Here is a 15,758-nt window from a genome sequence, read left to right on the forward strand (position 1 = left end):
TAAAATACACACAGGGTGTTTTAATATGTATATTTACTAAAATACTATTTTATTTGAAACGGTTAATTTTCTTCAAAATTATTAAAAATACAAAAAAATGTGTCAGATAAAAGTACAACGGTTTCACGAGGGACATATTTTAGTCACGTTGTGTCTTTTTTGGATGGAGACACTAAAAAAATATGAAGATCACCTTCATCTTTTTTTAAATGAAGCTATATAATTTTTTCACATATTTTATTTCTCTACTTATTGCATATAAAAGTACTGAAATAGGAATATCGTAATGTTCCTTCTTAAAGCCATCATTTCCACTTTCACTTGAAATATTTCTTTCTATCATTAATAATTTCAGAGAAGACTGATTGGTTAAAATAAAATAGAGCACTCTGCAAACTCGCACGCACAAACTTCTATTTTTTTTAATATTCTCGTTATATTCTCACCATTAAGATTTTTCAATGCTCGCTCTCCATCTTTACGACTCATGAATGCAACAAAACCACAATTTCTTTGTCTGGCTTTCTCTTCATCGCTACGTGGCCACATTATTTTTATACTAGCTAAAGGACCATATTTGCCGAATATTTCCATTAATTGCTGTTCAGTGATCTAAAAAGATAAAAGAAAGAAAGATTTTTAATTGTGCATCGGTTTCTATATAATAGTGACGCTGCGCGTAGCTTAGCGCCGAGACACTACCGGTGCCTCCAGATAACGTTGTGTGCAAATTGATATTACAGTGATAAAATAATAGTTTACCTTTGGATTTAAATTTCCTAGATATAAATTTGTAGTATTTGGATCACCATTGTCAAATGAACCATCTGTAAAACAAAAATCCTTCAGCATATCCCATATTTATGAGACAGATAAAGGTGATAAGAGGAAAAAGATATTGGAAGGATAATGGTTACCCTCATATATCAGGGCTAAGAGACGGGGATCATCAATGAAGTTATGCAGATTAGCCTTTCGCGGATCCGGAAATGAGGATTTACTACCTACTGAAGTTGTAAGTATACTACAGATTTAAATACTATTGTAATAAAAATATACTGCCATATCTTTTTAAAACCAATAATAACTAAACAATAATTAAATTGATTATACAATATCAAACTATAAAGTAATCATATTATAGGATACACACTCAAGCATATGTATATATACACATATATGTATACCTTCTACACATTTTAAAGCAGCCATCATTGGATCTTCAGATTGTGTAGATATTACAGTTTTCACTACACCCTTATACTTGTGTCTCTCTTCACGTTCCTCTTGAATCATCTTTAGCTCCTCTTTGAATAATTCAAGGTTGCTCTTCTTTTTTTCACCTTCTTTCTTCTTCTTGCCTAGCCTATCTAATTTTCGTTCATTTGTTCCAAGTAATCTTGCATATTCTTGAGCTTGTTCAGCCGATGATCTATTATCAACTAGTTCTGAGATTTTTGACTGTGGTTTATAAAGCTTTCCTTTTTCTCTTGTATCTTCCTCTATAAAAAGAATAAAATTTATGATTTATATAACAAAGTACTTTAAACGCATATTATAATTTCATATTTACGTCTTTTTCCTGCATCATATGTCCCAGCCTTTACCCAAACCTTATTAGTTGTTTTACTAGGTGTTTCTTGAAATGTCGCTACAAATTCTTCAAATGCCTGTACAAAATACACGTAATTATCTATATAAAATATTCAACAAATATAGAAGAGGATGATTGTATGGGGTTATTACTCACCTGAGCCGCAGCTTGTTCTTGCTCCTTTTTACGTTGTTCTTCCAATTCCTTTTTACTTAATGGTCTTTTACCCATTGTACCAATGGAAAAGGCCTTAAGCTTTTGCTCCGCAATTTGCTGTAAATATAGAATATAAGGTCAAGAATATGCAAAGAATCATAAAAACCCCAATGTACAAAGAAGTACCTTCATCATAGCCTTATCCGCCATTTGTAAAGAAATGGTCTAACCTAAAAAAAGGGAGGAAATTACATAAATTATTGACTAAAATTTAATCACCACAAGGATCAATTCACAAAAATAAACAATACATACGAGTTAAATGTTATAAATATTCGTCACAAAATTTCGAATCCATTCAATGAAATATATGTAGAACGTGCAAATACGGTAATGAAATTTAAAAATGTTGCGAAAACAACTGGCTGAAGTAATACGTATGTTGGTAGCTGGACGATTACGGTAGCAATCGATTTATACAAAAACGTAGAATTCCATCAGGATATCAATGTCAAAAGTATTTTATCACACTTCACACGCGAAAAAATCATAAATTATAATCTTTCTCAGGAATCTCATGATAATAGCGACACCTAGGATTGCGTCTTTTGGGTGCGTGGGTGTGTTCTGCTTATACGTTCACACGCTGATTATTATTTCATGCTTGTGTCATCAAATGTTAAACAAGAATGAAATGGTGATTGATGCATGAAATGACCGTTTAAGAAGCTGCGCACAATCAAAGGAACAGAGAACAGAGAATAAAGCCTGATGCACAATAAAGGATATGCGTTCCACTTGATGCTCTAAAGTCTGCGGCATACAATGCTTGTTTTTCTGCTGGATTGCTAGCTGGATTAGAATTTTGCCACCGTATTGGCTGCGATGCTGACACTGACAGTACTGCAGCCAATTAAGATGAGGTCGAACATCAGCATGAAAAAGCAGCCTTAGGTAACGTTCCAAAACTTCTTTTCGAAGGAAAATTTTACTCAAAATATATAATACATGTAACGTATACTATAGCATATAGAGTAAAACTCGGAGAGAAAGTTTCGGAGGAACTTAGCCTAAGGCTGCTTTTTCATGCTGATGCTCGACGCTTATTTTCAGCATTAAAACAGATCACGTGATTAAAATTGATGCTTGGTATTCATCAATTTTGATTACGTAATCTGTTTTGACACTCGAATCGAGCGCCGAACATCGGCATGAAAATTCAGCCTAAGGGTGAAATCACACGGTGCGGAAAAAGGCTGCGGAATAGAGAATGCATCATTCAAATAACCAATTAGCGCTATTCGGAATAACGCTAATTGATTGCTTCTACTTCGCATTCTGTATTTCGCAGTCCTATTCCGGACCGTGTGATTTTACCCTAAGAAGAACTTACTTGAGAAACTGAAATTTATTATTCCCTGTTCTTATTGCCTGCGTTTTTCAATTGTACGTCAAGCTTAACAGTTTATGGCTATAAATGATCCTTTAGTTCGACTAAGTCAAAGTCTCACTACAAATGCTTTGATGTGCTTTGGTTGACCAATTAAAAAAAAAGAATCGTACAAATTGACCAATCAAAAATCTCAGGTGCTTTCCATTTGATACAAGTCGACACAAGTATCATTCTATCTTTGTCACTCTCTGAATGTCAACAAGGATAGAACGACGTTTGTGTCGACTTCGTTTGTCATCAAATGAAAAGCAACCATTATTGATCGATACAAACGTCGTATCACATACCATATCGTAGCATCGTCACTTGTATGGTGAAACCTTCCACCATGGTCACTTGTCACCTGAGCCAACCGCAGCTGATCACGACGTCACATGTGCGTATAGTTTAATCCTGGTTGTCAAATAATCTTCTAATTGCAAAATTGTCGGTATATCAGCTGTGATCGATTGGTCGTATAGGATCGACGACGAGAAATGTACGTCCGATGTTAAAAGATGATGAATCGCATGCGATGATGCTTCCAAATGAGGTTAATAACGATGTCTATGCCAACGAATATTCAGGTTATCAGGTATCGAATGTTACTCTAATATTAATGTTGATATTCTCCGAAGGTCCTGTCGTAGACGAGATAATCATCCGACGTGAAAGAGACGTCACGAAACTCTGACGAGTGTAATTCTTATCATCCCATACGATCCAGAGAAAATGTACTGCCTACAGTGGCTGATCCCGGTGCTGCTGATACCGAAACCCGTGAACCCAGCGCTGCTGCAAACCCACGTCATGTTCATGGCACTTTATCTGATTGGGTTCTTCCTGGAGCGCAAGCCCTGCACTATCTGCAGTCTCGTGTTCCTCGCCGCTGTCTTCCTCATTTGTTACAGTGGAATAGGCAATTGCCTGCTCTGGAGCACAAATTGTGACACAGTAAGATGCGATAATGGCTAAGATCATGCCAACTGTGTTTAACTCAATCATATTTAGAGAATTATCCTCTTGTCTTTTCCATTGCGTGTGTACACGAGTGAATTTTTGCCATTCTCTTCCTTTTTCTCTCCATACTCTGGCATAATACACGAAAGTAGCTTTTCAATCCGTATTTTGCTAGCATCTGTTTTGCCCATATTGTGAAAGCGATGCCTTTAGTATTTAGGTTTAACAAGTTTAGATTTTCAAATTATCAAAATTTGAGTCTAATGTTCTATAACATCATGTTTTATTGAACATTTTCATGCTAAATTTATGTAGAGTTCAAATTTTGAAATTTTAAATAAGCAAAAATGTGATACGATGTATTTGATGAGATTCATATATAGTTTGAGTTTGGTCACAATTGTTGAGTGGAGTCAAGTAAATTTTCAGATTTTAACGTTATGTAGTCTTTTTTTGTTAATATATATTGTATAACAGATACAAATTTCATATATCAATTATAATACATTTGCTACAACAGAATAAAGCAAAAATCAGAGATTATACAGACAGTAACATATTCCTTTATATTTATTCATAATTTTCTAAACGCAGTTTTTATTCCAATTTTTTCAATACGATTCTAAATAATGTTTTTCCAAATAAAATCCAATATTCTTCCTTATACGTTATGCATTAAAAATACATATAACAATTACATAGAGTTCTTATTTTGTTAAAATCATTTGCATCAACCAATATATCAAATGATTATTCGATTGATGTTAGATGCAAAATGAATATAATTTTTTAAATATTTTAACCGAACACTTAACAGGATTTTATATATTCACACATGTACAATGCACTTGGTATCAAAGTGACACGACACATGAAAACTGAAGTATCTCGAAATTTAAGATGCTATCATTTAGTAAAAACATAAAAATTTGGCAAGTTGTTTATCTACATGGAATTAATTAGCAAATGTCGATTGATTTAAAATGATAAAAATCGAAATAATGTGTAGCGCAAATATTATAAAATTTAGTCAAGCGAGTGTTATATGAGACTAAAATTTCTCAAATAAGTACTTGTCAAATATGTCCTAACTAAAAAATATAGTGTGCAGAACTAAAATTCAATGTGAAATAAGTCTTTTGTATTGCTCATTTGATTTATGTTGTCAGAAGTGTAAATTGTATTTATTTTTTAATTTGTATGCCTCATAAAAAGATTTAAGTGAGATACAAGTTCTGTGCTATTTATAATTGTAAATTTGCTATCCACGAATGTTAATATAATTATCTAATTTAGCATAAGTAGCATTACCAATGTAAATAATATAGATAATCATAGTAACCAAAAATTATTATCCATATAATAGTTCATGAATATGGATAAAAATTGAACTAAAACATTAAGTCATGTCGGTAAATCTTTTATATCTGATGTCTCTGAAGTATATATGTGAAGGTCAATTATCTTCCTGCATCTATCGTATAAGCTTATATTATAATATTTTGACATAAAGCAAGGAATTCCTTTAGCAAAGTTGCAAAAGCTACAGCAGTCTTAGACACATTTTTTTATTCAGATTCGAGTGAAAGCTTGACCAGGAATTTTTGCAACTATAAAAATTGTATCTATCTATATTCCTTGGTATGTAAGCATATATAAAGAATCTGTGATGACTTTGATTGGGAAATCTTGATTAGACAATAGATTTGTCTGTTCGTTAAAACAAATTAGCATTAAAAATGTGCTTCAACTTTCCCACAATATTATTGTTAATCATACCTACATTGCTTCCAAATATAAACTGTAAAATATAAATCGAGAAACTTTACAAAAAAATAAATATAAGAACTATAAGTTTATAAATATATTATGAGAGAGTAATAAAGAAATCCCCAATCAAGTAAATCTGTTTCTTTTTCTTCAATGCATATCATATATTAGAAACACATTGATGAAAGTATCATATGTATTAAATGTTAAAATAAAAATAACATCAATTTTGTTTTTTAAAGCATATTTATTTTATATTAAAACAAAATTACTGAAGAGCTTTTCCACGACCGAAACCACCGCGAAACTCGAGATCGCCGGTACCTGCACCAACATCGGCTTTTTTGTCACCGGCACTTGGAGGACCACCTGGTCCTCGTCTGTATCCCGCACGATCTTCTGTGGGTCTTGAACCTTCGCTCCTAGTTGCTGCAGGTCTTGGTCTTGTAGTTTCTGATCTCGGTTGTTTCTTAAGGGTGGAGGGTACGATTTCAGGTGGTAAATGTAAGTATCCACGTAGATATTCGATACCATCGTTCGTCAAGTACCAATAGAAATGTCGCCATGCAAATTGTTCTTTGACGTATCCTCTAGACTTTAAAGACTAAAAAGATAGGTAAGTATATATACATACACTGGAAACTTTAATTTACATTAATGTATGAGTTAATGATAATTTACAATGTAAAATTTTATTCTTTTTGTACAATGAAAGGAAAATAATAATAATTTTTACCTGCATAGCCTTAATGACTTGAAGATTAGGAATATTTTCTAATTCTGGATGTTTCGATGCATGATAATCCTTCTTCGCTACCATAACTCCCTCCTTGAAAAGGTACTCATAGATAGCTACACGATTCTTTTTTGGCATCAACATTCTGTGAAACAATAAGAAAAATGATTTAATACATATTAGTATATTAAATGTTATAGCCTAAAAACAAGACTGAAAGGTATATACTATCTTTAAGGTTATGTACAGTAATAACAAAATAGACATTATAGGCTAACACAGCTGCATTATTATAAGTTACGTTTCAAAATTACGGTTTGCATAGCTACAATTATGAATAACATTAAAAAACGAGTTTTTATTGAAAGAAATCATACGAGAATAAGACGTATACAATTCGTAAATATTCCACGTAACAACATATAAAAACTGAATATAATGAAATATACTTGATTTGGATAACTTATGGATTTTAATGAACTCTTTACTTTGTTATAATTTTTATAAATAAATAGGATTAAAATGGATATCGCAGGAAGTTCAACTCACTTGACGAATTCAACATGCGCCTGTTGTCGGAAAGAACCATTCGCTTTCGCTCGTGTGGCTCGTGGACAATATCGATATACGATATCTCGAATAATTCGAGATGAGCGAAAATAACTATATTTCTGCCGCGCCACTTGCACTTTTTGCACCATTTACGTTTTCTCTCTTCAACATTAAAATATATACTTGTTTCGTTTAAGTAAAACATTTTTTAAGATTTTAAGCATTTGTTCAAGCAATGTGATAAACTTTTTCTAAAGATTGGTCTACAGTTCACGATATAAAAATGATCAATCGCATGTCAAAATTCGGACATTGTGCATATATATATATATATATATATGTATTCATTCAAATAACTTTAGCTAAAATAGGATTAGAGAAAGTTCTATGTTATTATTTTATTAATAGTTATCGCTCATGTGATAAAAAAAAAAATATATATATATATATCGAGAGTTTTCCAACAGAAACACAAATTAACACAAGAATCATTCTGTCTTTATTTCTTACTGATTATCGAACAAGGATAGGACGACTTTTGTGTCAAGTTGTATCTATTGCTGGAAAGCTCCCGTTGAGAAATCTATGTGTGATAGTTTCAAATATTTCTTCTATTGTAGATAATTTTTTATTCGGAATTCAATTCAATTTCAAATTTAATAATCCTTATTATATAATTCTAATATTCTAATATATTTCTAATATTTAATCAAGCATCCAGTTTCTTTAAATCTTAAATTATTGGCATACATAGGTCGTCTGAATCATTTTACCATTATCTTCACTAGCTGCTGGAGAACCAATAAGCTTATTCTACCACAGACATCAATCCAATAATATGTATATAATATAATATAAATTATATGTATAAATATAATATTAATAATCAGCGCTTACTATTCGACAAATTGGAATTACTTGCATTAACTTTATGTTATAGTAGTATCTCGGGATAACACATCGGCTAGTATATTTATAATAAATTTTTATATTTAAGATTATCTTAAGTACAGTCTTAAGATGTCATAAGCCAATCACAGAGTCATAGCATCTTAAGAGTTACAATATTACTTGTCATTGAAATTTTTTAAGACTTACAATGTAGATAGTTAAATTATATCTTGTTACAATATATTCTATGTACACAATTTAAATTATATTATCATAGATTTTTTTAAGAAAATATAAAATTAAATATGAATTTCTTGATAGCAAAAAGGTTCAATATCAAAATGTGACTGCACTTCATTTATCATTTGCTGGTCAAACATCAATGTTATGATAACAAGAATTGGTTTTCTTTTAAATATAATCTTTTTAGGTGAGAAACAATGCTAAATACACAAATGGGTACTATGTTATCATGTTATACTACATTATATAATCATATATTAATTTTGCAGCATCTTTGACTTATTTTTAGGTTGCAATATAATCTCTGTTGTATTTCTTTTGTATTTTTTTTTATTGGTAAGTTTCAAAATAGATATATGGCAGAAATTCACTGTGGTTTAATTTGAAGATAATTTGAATTTCGAGAAAAAATATCTATGATAATTAATAATTATTTTTTAAAATCCTGAGAAATTAGGCAAATGAGAGTTCCCGGGATTTTTTATTATTTGGAGAGCCATAAAGAAATTATAATATTTTCGTTACTAATAATTATTTTAATTAAACGTTCTTAATTACTATCGTTGTTAACTTCTGTACAATTCAAGCTCTTACTAGAATTACATTTTTCTATTGTATTTTCATTATGAATTTTAAGAATACTTGTAGGACGTCCTCTTTTATGTTTTGCTCTTGTATCTCGTTTCATACATATTTTATGACCATTTAAGACTGGCCATTTGTGCTTTTCAGTTAGATATTCCGCTGCTATTTGAATATTTTCCATTTTAACCATTGCACTCCTATACAAATTGAAAAATGTATTATTATAAATATAAATATATATAAATACATACTTGTGCATATATTGTATATATATATATATGCATATATAAAAGCAGAAAGTTCGAAAAGTATATATTGCATCATAGCGACAAAGTTAGAAATTTAATAAAAATAGGGTAATATTATTTAATAAAAATAAATTATACTTACCTAAAATCTTTATTGTAAGATTTTAATAAAGTAACACCAACACATCCAGGAAGGGCACCTCTTATTTCATGTGATTTTGTACCACTCGTTACATTTGAAATAAATAATCTGTAAAAGTATAAAATATGAAACATGAAATATTAATAATCTTGTGAAATAAAGTTATGATTCAAGCAAATAATTCTTACGTTTTTGTTACTTCAATGTCCGGTTTAATTTCAGGTATAAAAACCTTTTTTCTTGTGTTGATTTCTTTTTTAAATACAATCTCACGCAATGGTTGAATAACAATTCGCTTGCCATCGATTGTTTTACCCTTTGCAAGTTTATAATTTTTAATCTTCTCTTCGACGGTAGGAAAGATGATGTGGCATGATTTACTGGACTGTCGTGGTAATTTTATATGAAAATTACCCTCAAATAACTGTTCAACTTCTTTTTTATCCTTTATTACGTGAGGAAGACGTACATTTAATGTTCGCTCCCTTTTTTTCTTCAATTGGGATAATTTCCGAAACTTGTGCATAACCTTAAAATTACTAAGTTATTAAAACTTATAAAAACGATGATTAAATACTTCGGAGAAAACAATTACAAAGCTGAGATAAAATAAACGTACGTAATATGTAATAGACGGTACAAGAAATCAAATGAAAATTGAAAAGAACCAAACACAATACAGCAGTCTCTTACAACCTCTGCTCCAAAAGTCCAAATTCGTGGTCGATTTTTTCTTTGAGAAATGTATATATGCGATTGTGCGTTCATCTGAACAGGCCTTTAAACCAAAAACAAGAAAAGTACAGGAACAGGGAATAGGAGATTTCAACCTATCAGAAAGCGTTCATTCTAGCATACATGCTAGGTTTTTTTCTGATAGGTTGAATTTACTATTTCCTGTTCTTATGTTTATTTCCTGTGCTTCACCCGATCGAGTCACGCGCACGCGTAGAGTATCTGTGTGTTGTGTAATCAGTGATAGCATTATAGCAGATGATAGTGAACGACAATAACACCGGTGACAGTAGTTGACAACCTGTGGGCGTCTATCATTGACAGTTGTTTTGTTGCGGTCCCGTAACTGAAACTCCAAATTTCTTCGCGGCAACGTTGGGGGACATCGCGCGAACTGCGATGGCGAGGCAGCTGCGAGAAACTCTGGCCCCTTCTCCTCGCGCGAGACAGTCACGTCTCGAGAGTCCGTTGGTGATTCCCGCCAATTCGACACCAGGTGCACTCCATATTTCGAGTATCATCACGTCGTGCCTTTTCTCCCTGGTTTCACAAAAATATCATTGTCGTATCTTCCTATGTGCGACGCGTTTTTACACCAGACTCAATTTGCGCGAGCGTGAAAATCTACCTAACCTCGCATGCCGGATTTTCGCGAACCATAACAATCCTACGGCCGGTATTCATAGTTCGTTCTTATTAATATTTAAGACAGTCTTAAATAATATCTTAAGATGCTAATACAATTTTTGACTGATATTTACAATTTATTCTTATTTTAAGACTGTCTTAAGTAATATCTTAAGATACTAATACAGCTTGTGATTGTTTATGATAACTTAAGACTATTCTTAAGACAGTCTTAAATATAAAACTATGGCCAGTATTCATTAGTTTTTATTTTAAGATAGCTTTAAGTAAGTAGTGTATTAATACTTGTGATTATGACAATTTAGGATTATACTTTTATAGTCAGTTTTTATTTCAAAACTGTCTTAAGTACGGTCTTAAGATGTGTCATGAACGAATTAAAAAACCGTATTAGCATCTTAAGACATTACTTAAGACGTTCTTAAAATAAGAACAGATTATAAATACCGCTCTATGAATACCGGCCTAAGATTATCTTACTTAAGATAGTTTTAAAGAATCGACTATACTGGTCTACAATTATTTTTTTAACCTTCTAATCATGTTCGGGTCTTTTTTGACCCGAGCGTTTTTAAAAAGTTCTCATGGTATTACAGTAACAGAAAGATAAAAGTAGAGGGTTAAATAAATTTTTCTCTTTTTTTTTTATCTGGAGCTTTTGGACATGCATGTCCTTACCTTACTTATTTAACTTGTACTTGCGTATTATATTCATATTCTTACATGTATAAAATCTGTTTTCTATAAGATACTTTTAGAACTTAGAATGAAATATTTGATATTTTATGAAAGAAAAGAAGTTTTAGTACAGGAATGAAAAACAGATCTGAATTTATTATACAGTTTGAGACATTTTGATAATTTGTGAAATGTATTTCAGCAACATATAACATGGATGTAAGCACGCTGCAGAATTGGCTAAACAGATTACCTGATGATTGGAATTCACCACAGAGTCCCGATGAACTTGTTATTCAAAAAAGGGGTCGACGAAAGTCTATAGTTTGGTCCCCTGATCTCGACACCAACAAGCGATGCAGTTTGTTTAGGTATAATGTATCTGCATGTACATTTATAATACTAAACTAGTAACATCTTTGATAATCTTTGGTTATCAGTTTGAGTTCCAGAGATCGCACGCCAATTAAAAATCCATCGACATCAAAAACGGTATTGAGGGATGCTGCTAGAAAGAGGCTCTCTCTTATCGATACTCGCCAATCCAGTTTCACTATACCGGAGAGTAAGAAAACATCGTTACCCTCTCGAATGTCATTAGATGCAAATTCATCAAGAGTACGATCCAATGATAATTTGGCAAATGGTTTGCGTGGTCTCAGTCACGAGCAACTTGTGCAAATGATTATGGAGCTGGTATACGCGCAAGACGAAGGTACGCTGCGTGAGAATGAGAAGCTTCGTAATGTTCTTTCCAAGAATATGCCGATTGCGGATATTCAGCCGCTGATAGAAAAATTAATTGTCCTACGACAAAATATTTACGCCAGTCTTGTATTAGTTTCCAATTTGACTGACGATTCCTCGTATAGGCGTGCTTACATACATTTGGACGCATTTCAGGTTCGTTCATATATATATTCGTATATACAATACCGTTCATATATACAATATCAAGCTAAGATAATAAGACTTGTTTATTTGTGTGAGATCTTGGTCTCCTTTATTTATATATAAGAATTTAATCAATTAATTATATAATTATTGCTCAACTTATTAAACATTAATAACAATTTTTTTCTTCTGTTTTTGCAATTTATTTCTTTAGAAAACTCTAAATGATCAAGGAAGAATATTGCAAGAGTCTCAACATTGGATTTCATTAATGCGCTATGTATTAGAAGCATGGAAAATTACTAGGGAATTACCAGAATGGGAAAATCAGGGTTCTCATAACATCACACGGAAATGCTTCAAGAATCTATCGCAGTTTTGTACTGAAGCTATAAGAAGAGGGAATTTTGAAACGTCGGTTCTAAACATTTACATTGAAAGGTATGTGAAATAAAGCAATTTTCAACTTTTCTCTTTTTTCTATTCTTTTTTACAGATTGCAGATAATATAAGGAAGCGTTATATCAGACTTAAATGCAGAATTAGAAAATTGATAATTTTTGATTACTAATTATTTTCAGTCTCAAAACTATAGCCGCGGAATGTGAAGATTTTCAAATTTGCCTACAGATAGCGAAGGAAGGAAACGAGATTTAGGCTTTCTTTCTACGAGATCACACGCATGATAATTTTATTTAAATATTTTCTCCGTGTGATAGCCTAATATTGACATGTGTTCGTATACAGGATATTTGAGATAGAATTAACCAGTATTAACCGGTGATAGAAATGACCAGTGAAGTTGTTATATAGACATGATTTTAAAAATGGAAAAGAATTTTGTTTTCATACATATAACATTAAATATTTTGAATTATCCTGTATATGTATATATCGACGTAAAACAAATATGTTTTATATTTACATTTATATTTATCCAGTCAACGACTGCGCTTATGCGCACATTGATACGTGGATAATATATATGAAAAATATGCTGATATATATTATTCACTTTTTCGACGTTGGATGATACAAAACAAATTGAATTTCGATACTTTCTTTAAACCATTTTTATTTAAAAAAACTATAAATAATTTATATTAACACATAGATGAAAAAAAATTGTTAACTTCTCGACAATTGTTACAATTTAAAAGTATAGAAAATAAGTACAAATTAAATTTTCTAATAAAAACATTTATTGAGAGTACAAGTAGTATTGAGAGTAATAAAGCGAGAGATTGCTGCTAAAGAAATAATTGATACTCTATACAAAATAGTAGAAAGATCAATATTTCCACTTAAAAGGATAGTTTTGTTAATTGGTACATTTGTAAAAGTGTAAATAAGAAAGAATAACTTACTTAGAATTAGATTTTGTTTGGATAATTTGCGTAAATGGCATCATAATTTTGTTGTAAAATTATTCTTATGTGCATTTTTACATGTACTTTTACCTCTCTTATATAAATTACATATATATTTCTCTCTTTTGTATGAAATAAGTTTACTGAAACAAAGATGTATAATTTAGTGTATATAGAATCAAAGACATATTTTTATGTTAAGCGGCCGAATATTGTTTTGTGTTGTATTGTATAGCAATCTTTCTCTATTTATTAAAACATAATATATTTAAAGGTATCGAAATCATCGTATCGCCGAATAATATTTTTATATATTATGAGAGTATTTTTGTACGACCAATGCAATTGTAATTAGCGTTTATATGTATTTATAGTGTAATTTTAATGTATTTATTATAAATCAGATAGGAAATGGACTAACATAAAAATCATTTCTTTTTTTATTAAAAACAATTTATTCGTCATAATATATCGTATTTTCTTACATAATCTACCCATTATTACTTTCGAAAGGCACATATGTCACTTGACAAACAGTCAGAAATCCTCTAAGCGGCTCGCGTTCGCATGTGATACACCTGTACATATCTATTATAAGAGCATAATAGCGTGCTTAGAAAATTCCTGACAGTGGTCTATTCAACGAGAGATGATCGTTAATATCTTGTAACATGCCCATCTAAGTATTATATGACAAATCAGGCATTTTATATATACACATACACACACACACACGCGCGCGCGCGCGCGCGCGTGTGTGTATATATCGAAATAGTAATATAATTGGGCGCAATCGAAACGTATCATCGATATTTCTTTAGTACCCTATTTACGTTTTTTCATACAATTGCACATCGTCGTTTGAAACGCTATCTTGTATCGTTCATCGTGCGTATCGGCAAGCTTACGCGTCGTTTAGGAACAACTTTAAAAAAGAGATCGGAGATCGAATGAACGAAATCCATGAGATTCCGACAATACATACCAAAATATCCTGGGCAAGTAATGAAACAATATAATCTGACCTCATCTAAACTTAAACATTTAGGTGAAGCAAATTAAAGCGATAAAACTCGTAAAGCCAATGCATTTACAGGATGATCCAAAATCGATGAAAAATGGACATATAGGATTTGTGAAATTTCGAGAGAGCAAGGAAAATATTCGAGCGCGATTATTTTTTCACACTTATCAAATTTAGACGTATAATATCTTAAAAACTAAAGGCTTAAATTAAAATTTTGTACAAAAACGAAAGTAAAATACACTTTACATTAAACGAATAATATTCCATTATTTATTTGCTTATCTAAAACCTAACTCACTATAGAGCGGGAAACAAAAATCATCTTGAAATTTCACAAGAATTAAAACTATGCGTGCATTTTTGTCAATTCCAGAAAAGCCTGTATAATAAAAAAATAAAATTCATTTTTTCGAAACATCACAATATTCGAATAAATATACATTAAAAATATATCGCTATATAAATAATATAGTGATAAATAATTTGATGGTTTACGAGTGTAAGTGAGAGACACGACATGTCTCTCAATTCTTAATTAAACTTTCAAACAGAAAGTTGAGTTGAGAATGCCTGTGCAGCTATAAATTGAAATGTAAAATCGGATAGACATTCGGCCAATAATTGTGCAATCCGTTATTAAAACATTTGTCTTATCTAAAATGTGAGAAAAAGTCATAAGGAAATGCATTGCCATATATATATTGACATTGTCAATAACTACGGGTAACGTGTATCTGTACGATCATTCGACTCGCGGATTCATGGCAAATCGTAGCCGATTAAAATCATTAAAATCCACGATGACGCAATCTCATTTTATAAGCTACAAGAAAAATGACATACGCGTGCTATGTAATTAGAAGACTTGTTAACAAAAATTGGGTAGATTCCGTCTTTGCGATATCCGTGTTCATTCGGATGGCAATGCTATTAAATATTTACTAATGTGCCTATGTATCGTATTATAACAATTAACAAGATAAAGCTGCAAGTCGAATACTGTCGTAATCATCGGATATTCTGCGAACATTTTAATCAATCGCTTTCGCTGGCTGCACTCTGGGATATAACTGAAACATATAATGCAACATTCTCTT

The 15,758-nt window shown here is 31.4% G+C and overlaps 5 protein-coding genes across 13 annotated transcripts in view; 2 read left to right on the plus strand and 3 right to left on the minus strand.

Annotated features, from left to right (window-relative positions):
* Positions 1-2,455, minus strand: part of LOC108748772 (U2 snRNP-associated SURP motif-containing protein) — a 19,262-nt gene extending 16,807 nt beyond the window's left edge. Inside the window, exons 1-8 of one of the 3 annotated variants that reach the window (XM_018487115.1) lie at positions 2,272-2,455; positions 1,937-1,980; positions 1,751-1,867; positions 1,574-1,670; positions 1,188-1,502; positions 918-1,007; positions 763-827; positions 447-612 (exon numbers count right to left, since the gene is read on the minus strand). In XM_018487115.1, the coding sequence (XP_018342617.1) occupies positions 447-612; positions 763-827; positions 918-1,007; positions 1,188-1,502; positions 1,574-1,670; positions 1,751-1,867; positions 1,937-1,960 (874 nt within the window). In that variant the 5' untranslated portion in view covers positions 1,961-1,980; positions 2,272-2,455. Of the gene's footprint in view, positions 1-446; positions 613-762; positions 828-917; positions 1,008-1,187; positions 1,503-1,573; positions 1,671-1,750; positions 1,868-1,936; positions 1,981-2,065 lie in introns of all 3 variants that reach the window. The other 2 variants (XM_018487114.1, XM_018487116.1) reach the window with 2 other exon arrangements.
* Positions 2,456-3,465: 1,010 nt separating this feature from the next.
* LOC108748664 (bladder cancer-associated protein) lies at positions 3,466-4,595 on the plus strand. Its single transcript, XM_018486934.1, has 3 exons — positions 3,466-3,579; positions 3,665-3,735; positions 3,821-4,595. The coding sequence occupies exon 3, from the start codon at positions 3,915-3,917 to the stop codon at positions 4,155-4,157; it is 243 nt and encodes an 80-aa protein (XP_018342436.1). The 5' UTR covers positions 3,466-3,579; positions 3,665-3,735; positions 3,821-3,914; the 3' UTR covers positions 4,158-4,595.
* A 1,544-nt stretch (positions 4,596-6,139) lies between these two features.
* Positions 6,140-10,092, minus strand: LOC108748610 (40S ribosomal protein S10-like). Of its 2 annotated transcripts, XM_018486854.1 has the most exons (5): positions 10,006-10,092; positions 9,498-9,838; positions 9,310-9,417; positions 6,649-6,793; positions 6,140-6,516 (listed from the first exon to the last, which is right to left on the minus strand). In XM_018486854.1, exons 1-5 carry the CDS (start codon positions 10,075-10,077, stop codon positions 6,181-6,183), a joined length of 1,002 nt encoding a protein of 333 aa, XP_018342356.1. In that variant the 5' UTR covers positions 10,078-10,092; the 3' UTR covers positions 6,140-6,180. The 2 variants fall into 2 exon arrangements, with proteins under 2 accessions (XP_018342356.1, XP_018342355.1); XM_018486853.1 differs by lacking the exons at positions 9,310-9,417; positions 9,498-9,838; positions 10,006-10,092 and adding an exon at positions 7,198-7,281.
* Positions 10,093-10,288: 196 nt separating this feature from the next.
* LOC108748658 lies at positions 10,289-13,093 on the plus strand. Its single transcript, XM_018486927.1, has 5 exons — positions 10,289-10,540; positions 11,573-11,741; positions 11,811-12,273; positions 12,479-12,705; positions 12,846-13,093. The coding sequence occupies exons 1-5, from the start codon at positions 10,444-10,446 to the stop codon at positions 12,919-12,921; spliced, it is 1,032 nt and encodes a 343-aa protein (XP_018342429.1). The 5' UTR covers positions 10,289-10,443; the 3' UTR covers positions 12,922-13,093.
* Positions 13,094-15,107: 2,014 nt separating this feature from the next.
* The window catches only part of LOC108748736 (myb-like protein AA), a 91,597-nt gene continuing 90,946 nt past the window's right edge, over positions 15,108-15,758 (minus strand). For all 6 annotated transcript variants that reach the window (XM_018487040.1, XM_018487041.1, XM_018487042.1 and 3 more), the window contains one exon: positions 15,108-15,731. In XM_018487040.1, the coding sequence (XP_018342542.1) occupies positions 15,693-15,731 (39 nt within the window). In that variant the 3' untranslated portion in view covers positions 15,108-15,692. The remainder of the gene's footprint in view (positions 15,732-15,758) is intronic.

The sequence above is a fragment of the Trachymyrmex septentrionalis genome, unplaced genomic scaffold, assembly GCF_001594115.1.
Source record: "Trachymyrmex septentrionalis isolate Tsep2-gDNA-1 unplaced genomic scaffold, Tsep1.0 scaffold24, whole genome shotgun sequence".
In the NCBI taxonomy this organism is placed as follows: Eukaryota; Metazoa; Arthropoda; class Insecta; order Hymenoptera; family Formicidae; genus Trachymyrmex; species Trachymyrmex septentrionalis.

Excerpts from the sequence above, each read along its gene's own strand:
- LOC108748664 (XM_018486934.1), top strand. The coding sequence starts at position 3,915 with ATGTACTGCCTACAGTGGCTGATCCCGGTGCTGCTGATACCGAAACCC.
- LOC108748610 (XM_018486854.1), bottom strand. The coding sequence starts at position 10,077 with ATGAACGCACAATCGCATATATACATTTCTCAAAGAAAAAATCGACCA. Across the intron at positions 6,794-9,309 it reads TCTTACAATAAAGATTTTAG|AATGTTGATGCCAAAAAAGA; the intron begins GTAAGTATAATT and ends ATTGTTTCACAG. Across the intron at positions 6,517-6,648 it reads AAGTCATTAAGGCTATGCAG|TCTTTAAAGTCTAGAGGATA; the intron begins GTAAAAATTATT and ends CTATCTTTTTAG.
- LOC108748658 (XM_018486927.1), top strand. The coding sequence starts at position 10,444 with ATGGCGAGGCAGCTGCGAGAAACTCTGGCCCCTTCTCCTCGCGCGAGA. Across the intron at positions 11,742-11,810 it reads AAGCGATGCAGTTTGTTTAG|TTTGAGTTCCAGAGATCGCA; the intron begins GTATAATGTATC and ends TTTGGTTATCAG. Across the intron at positions 12,706-12,845 it reads CTAAACATTTACATTGAAAG|TCTCAAAACTATAGCCGCGG; the intron begins GTATGTGAAATA and ends AATTATTTTCAG.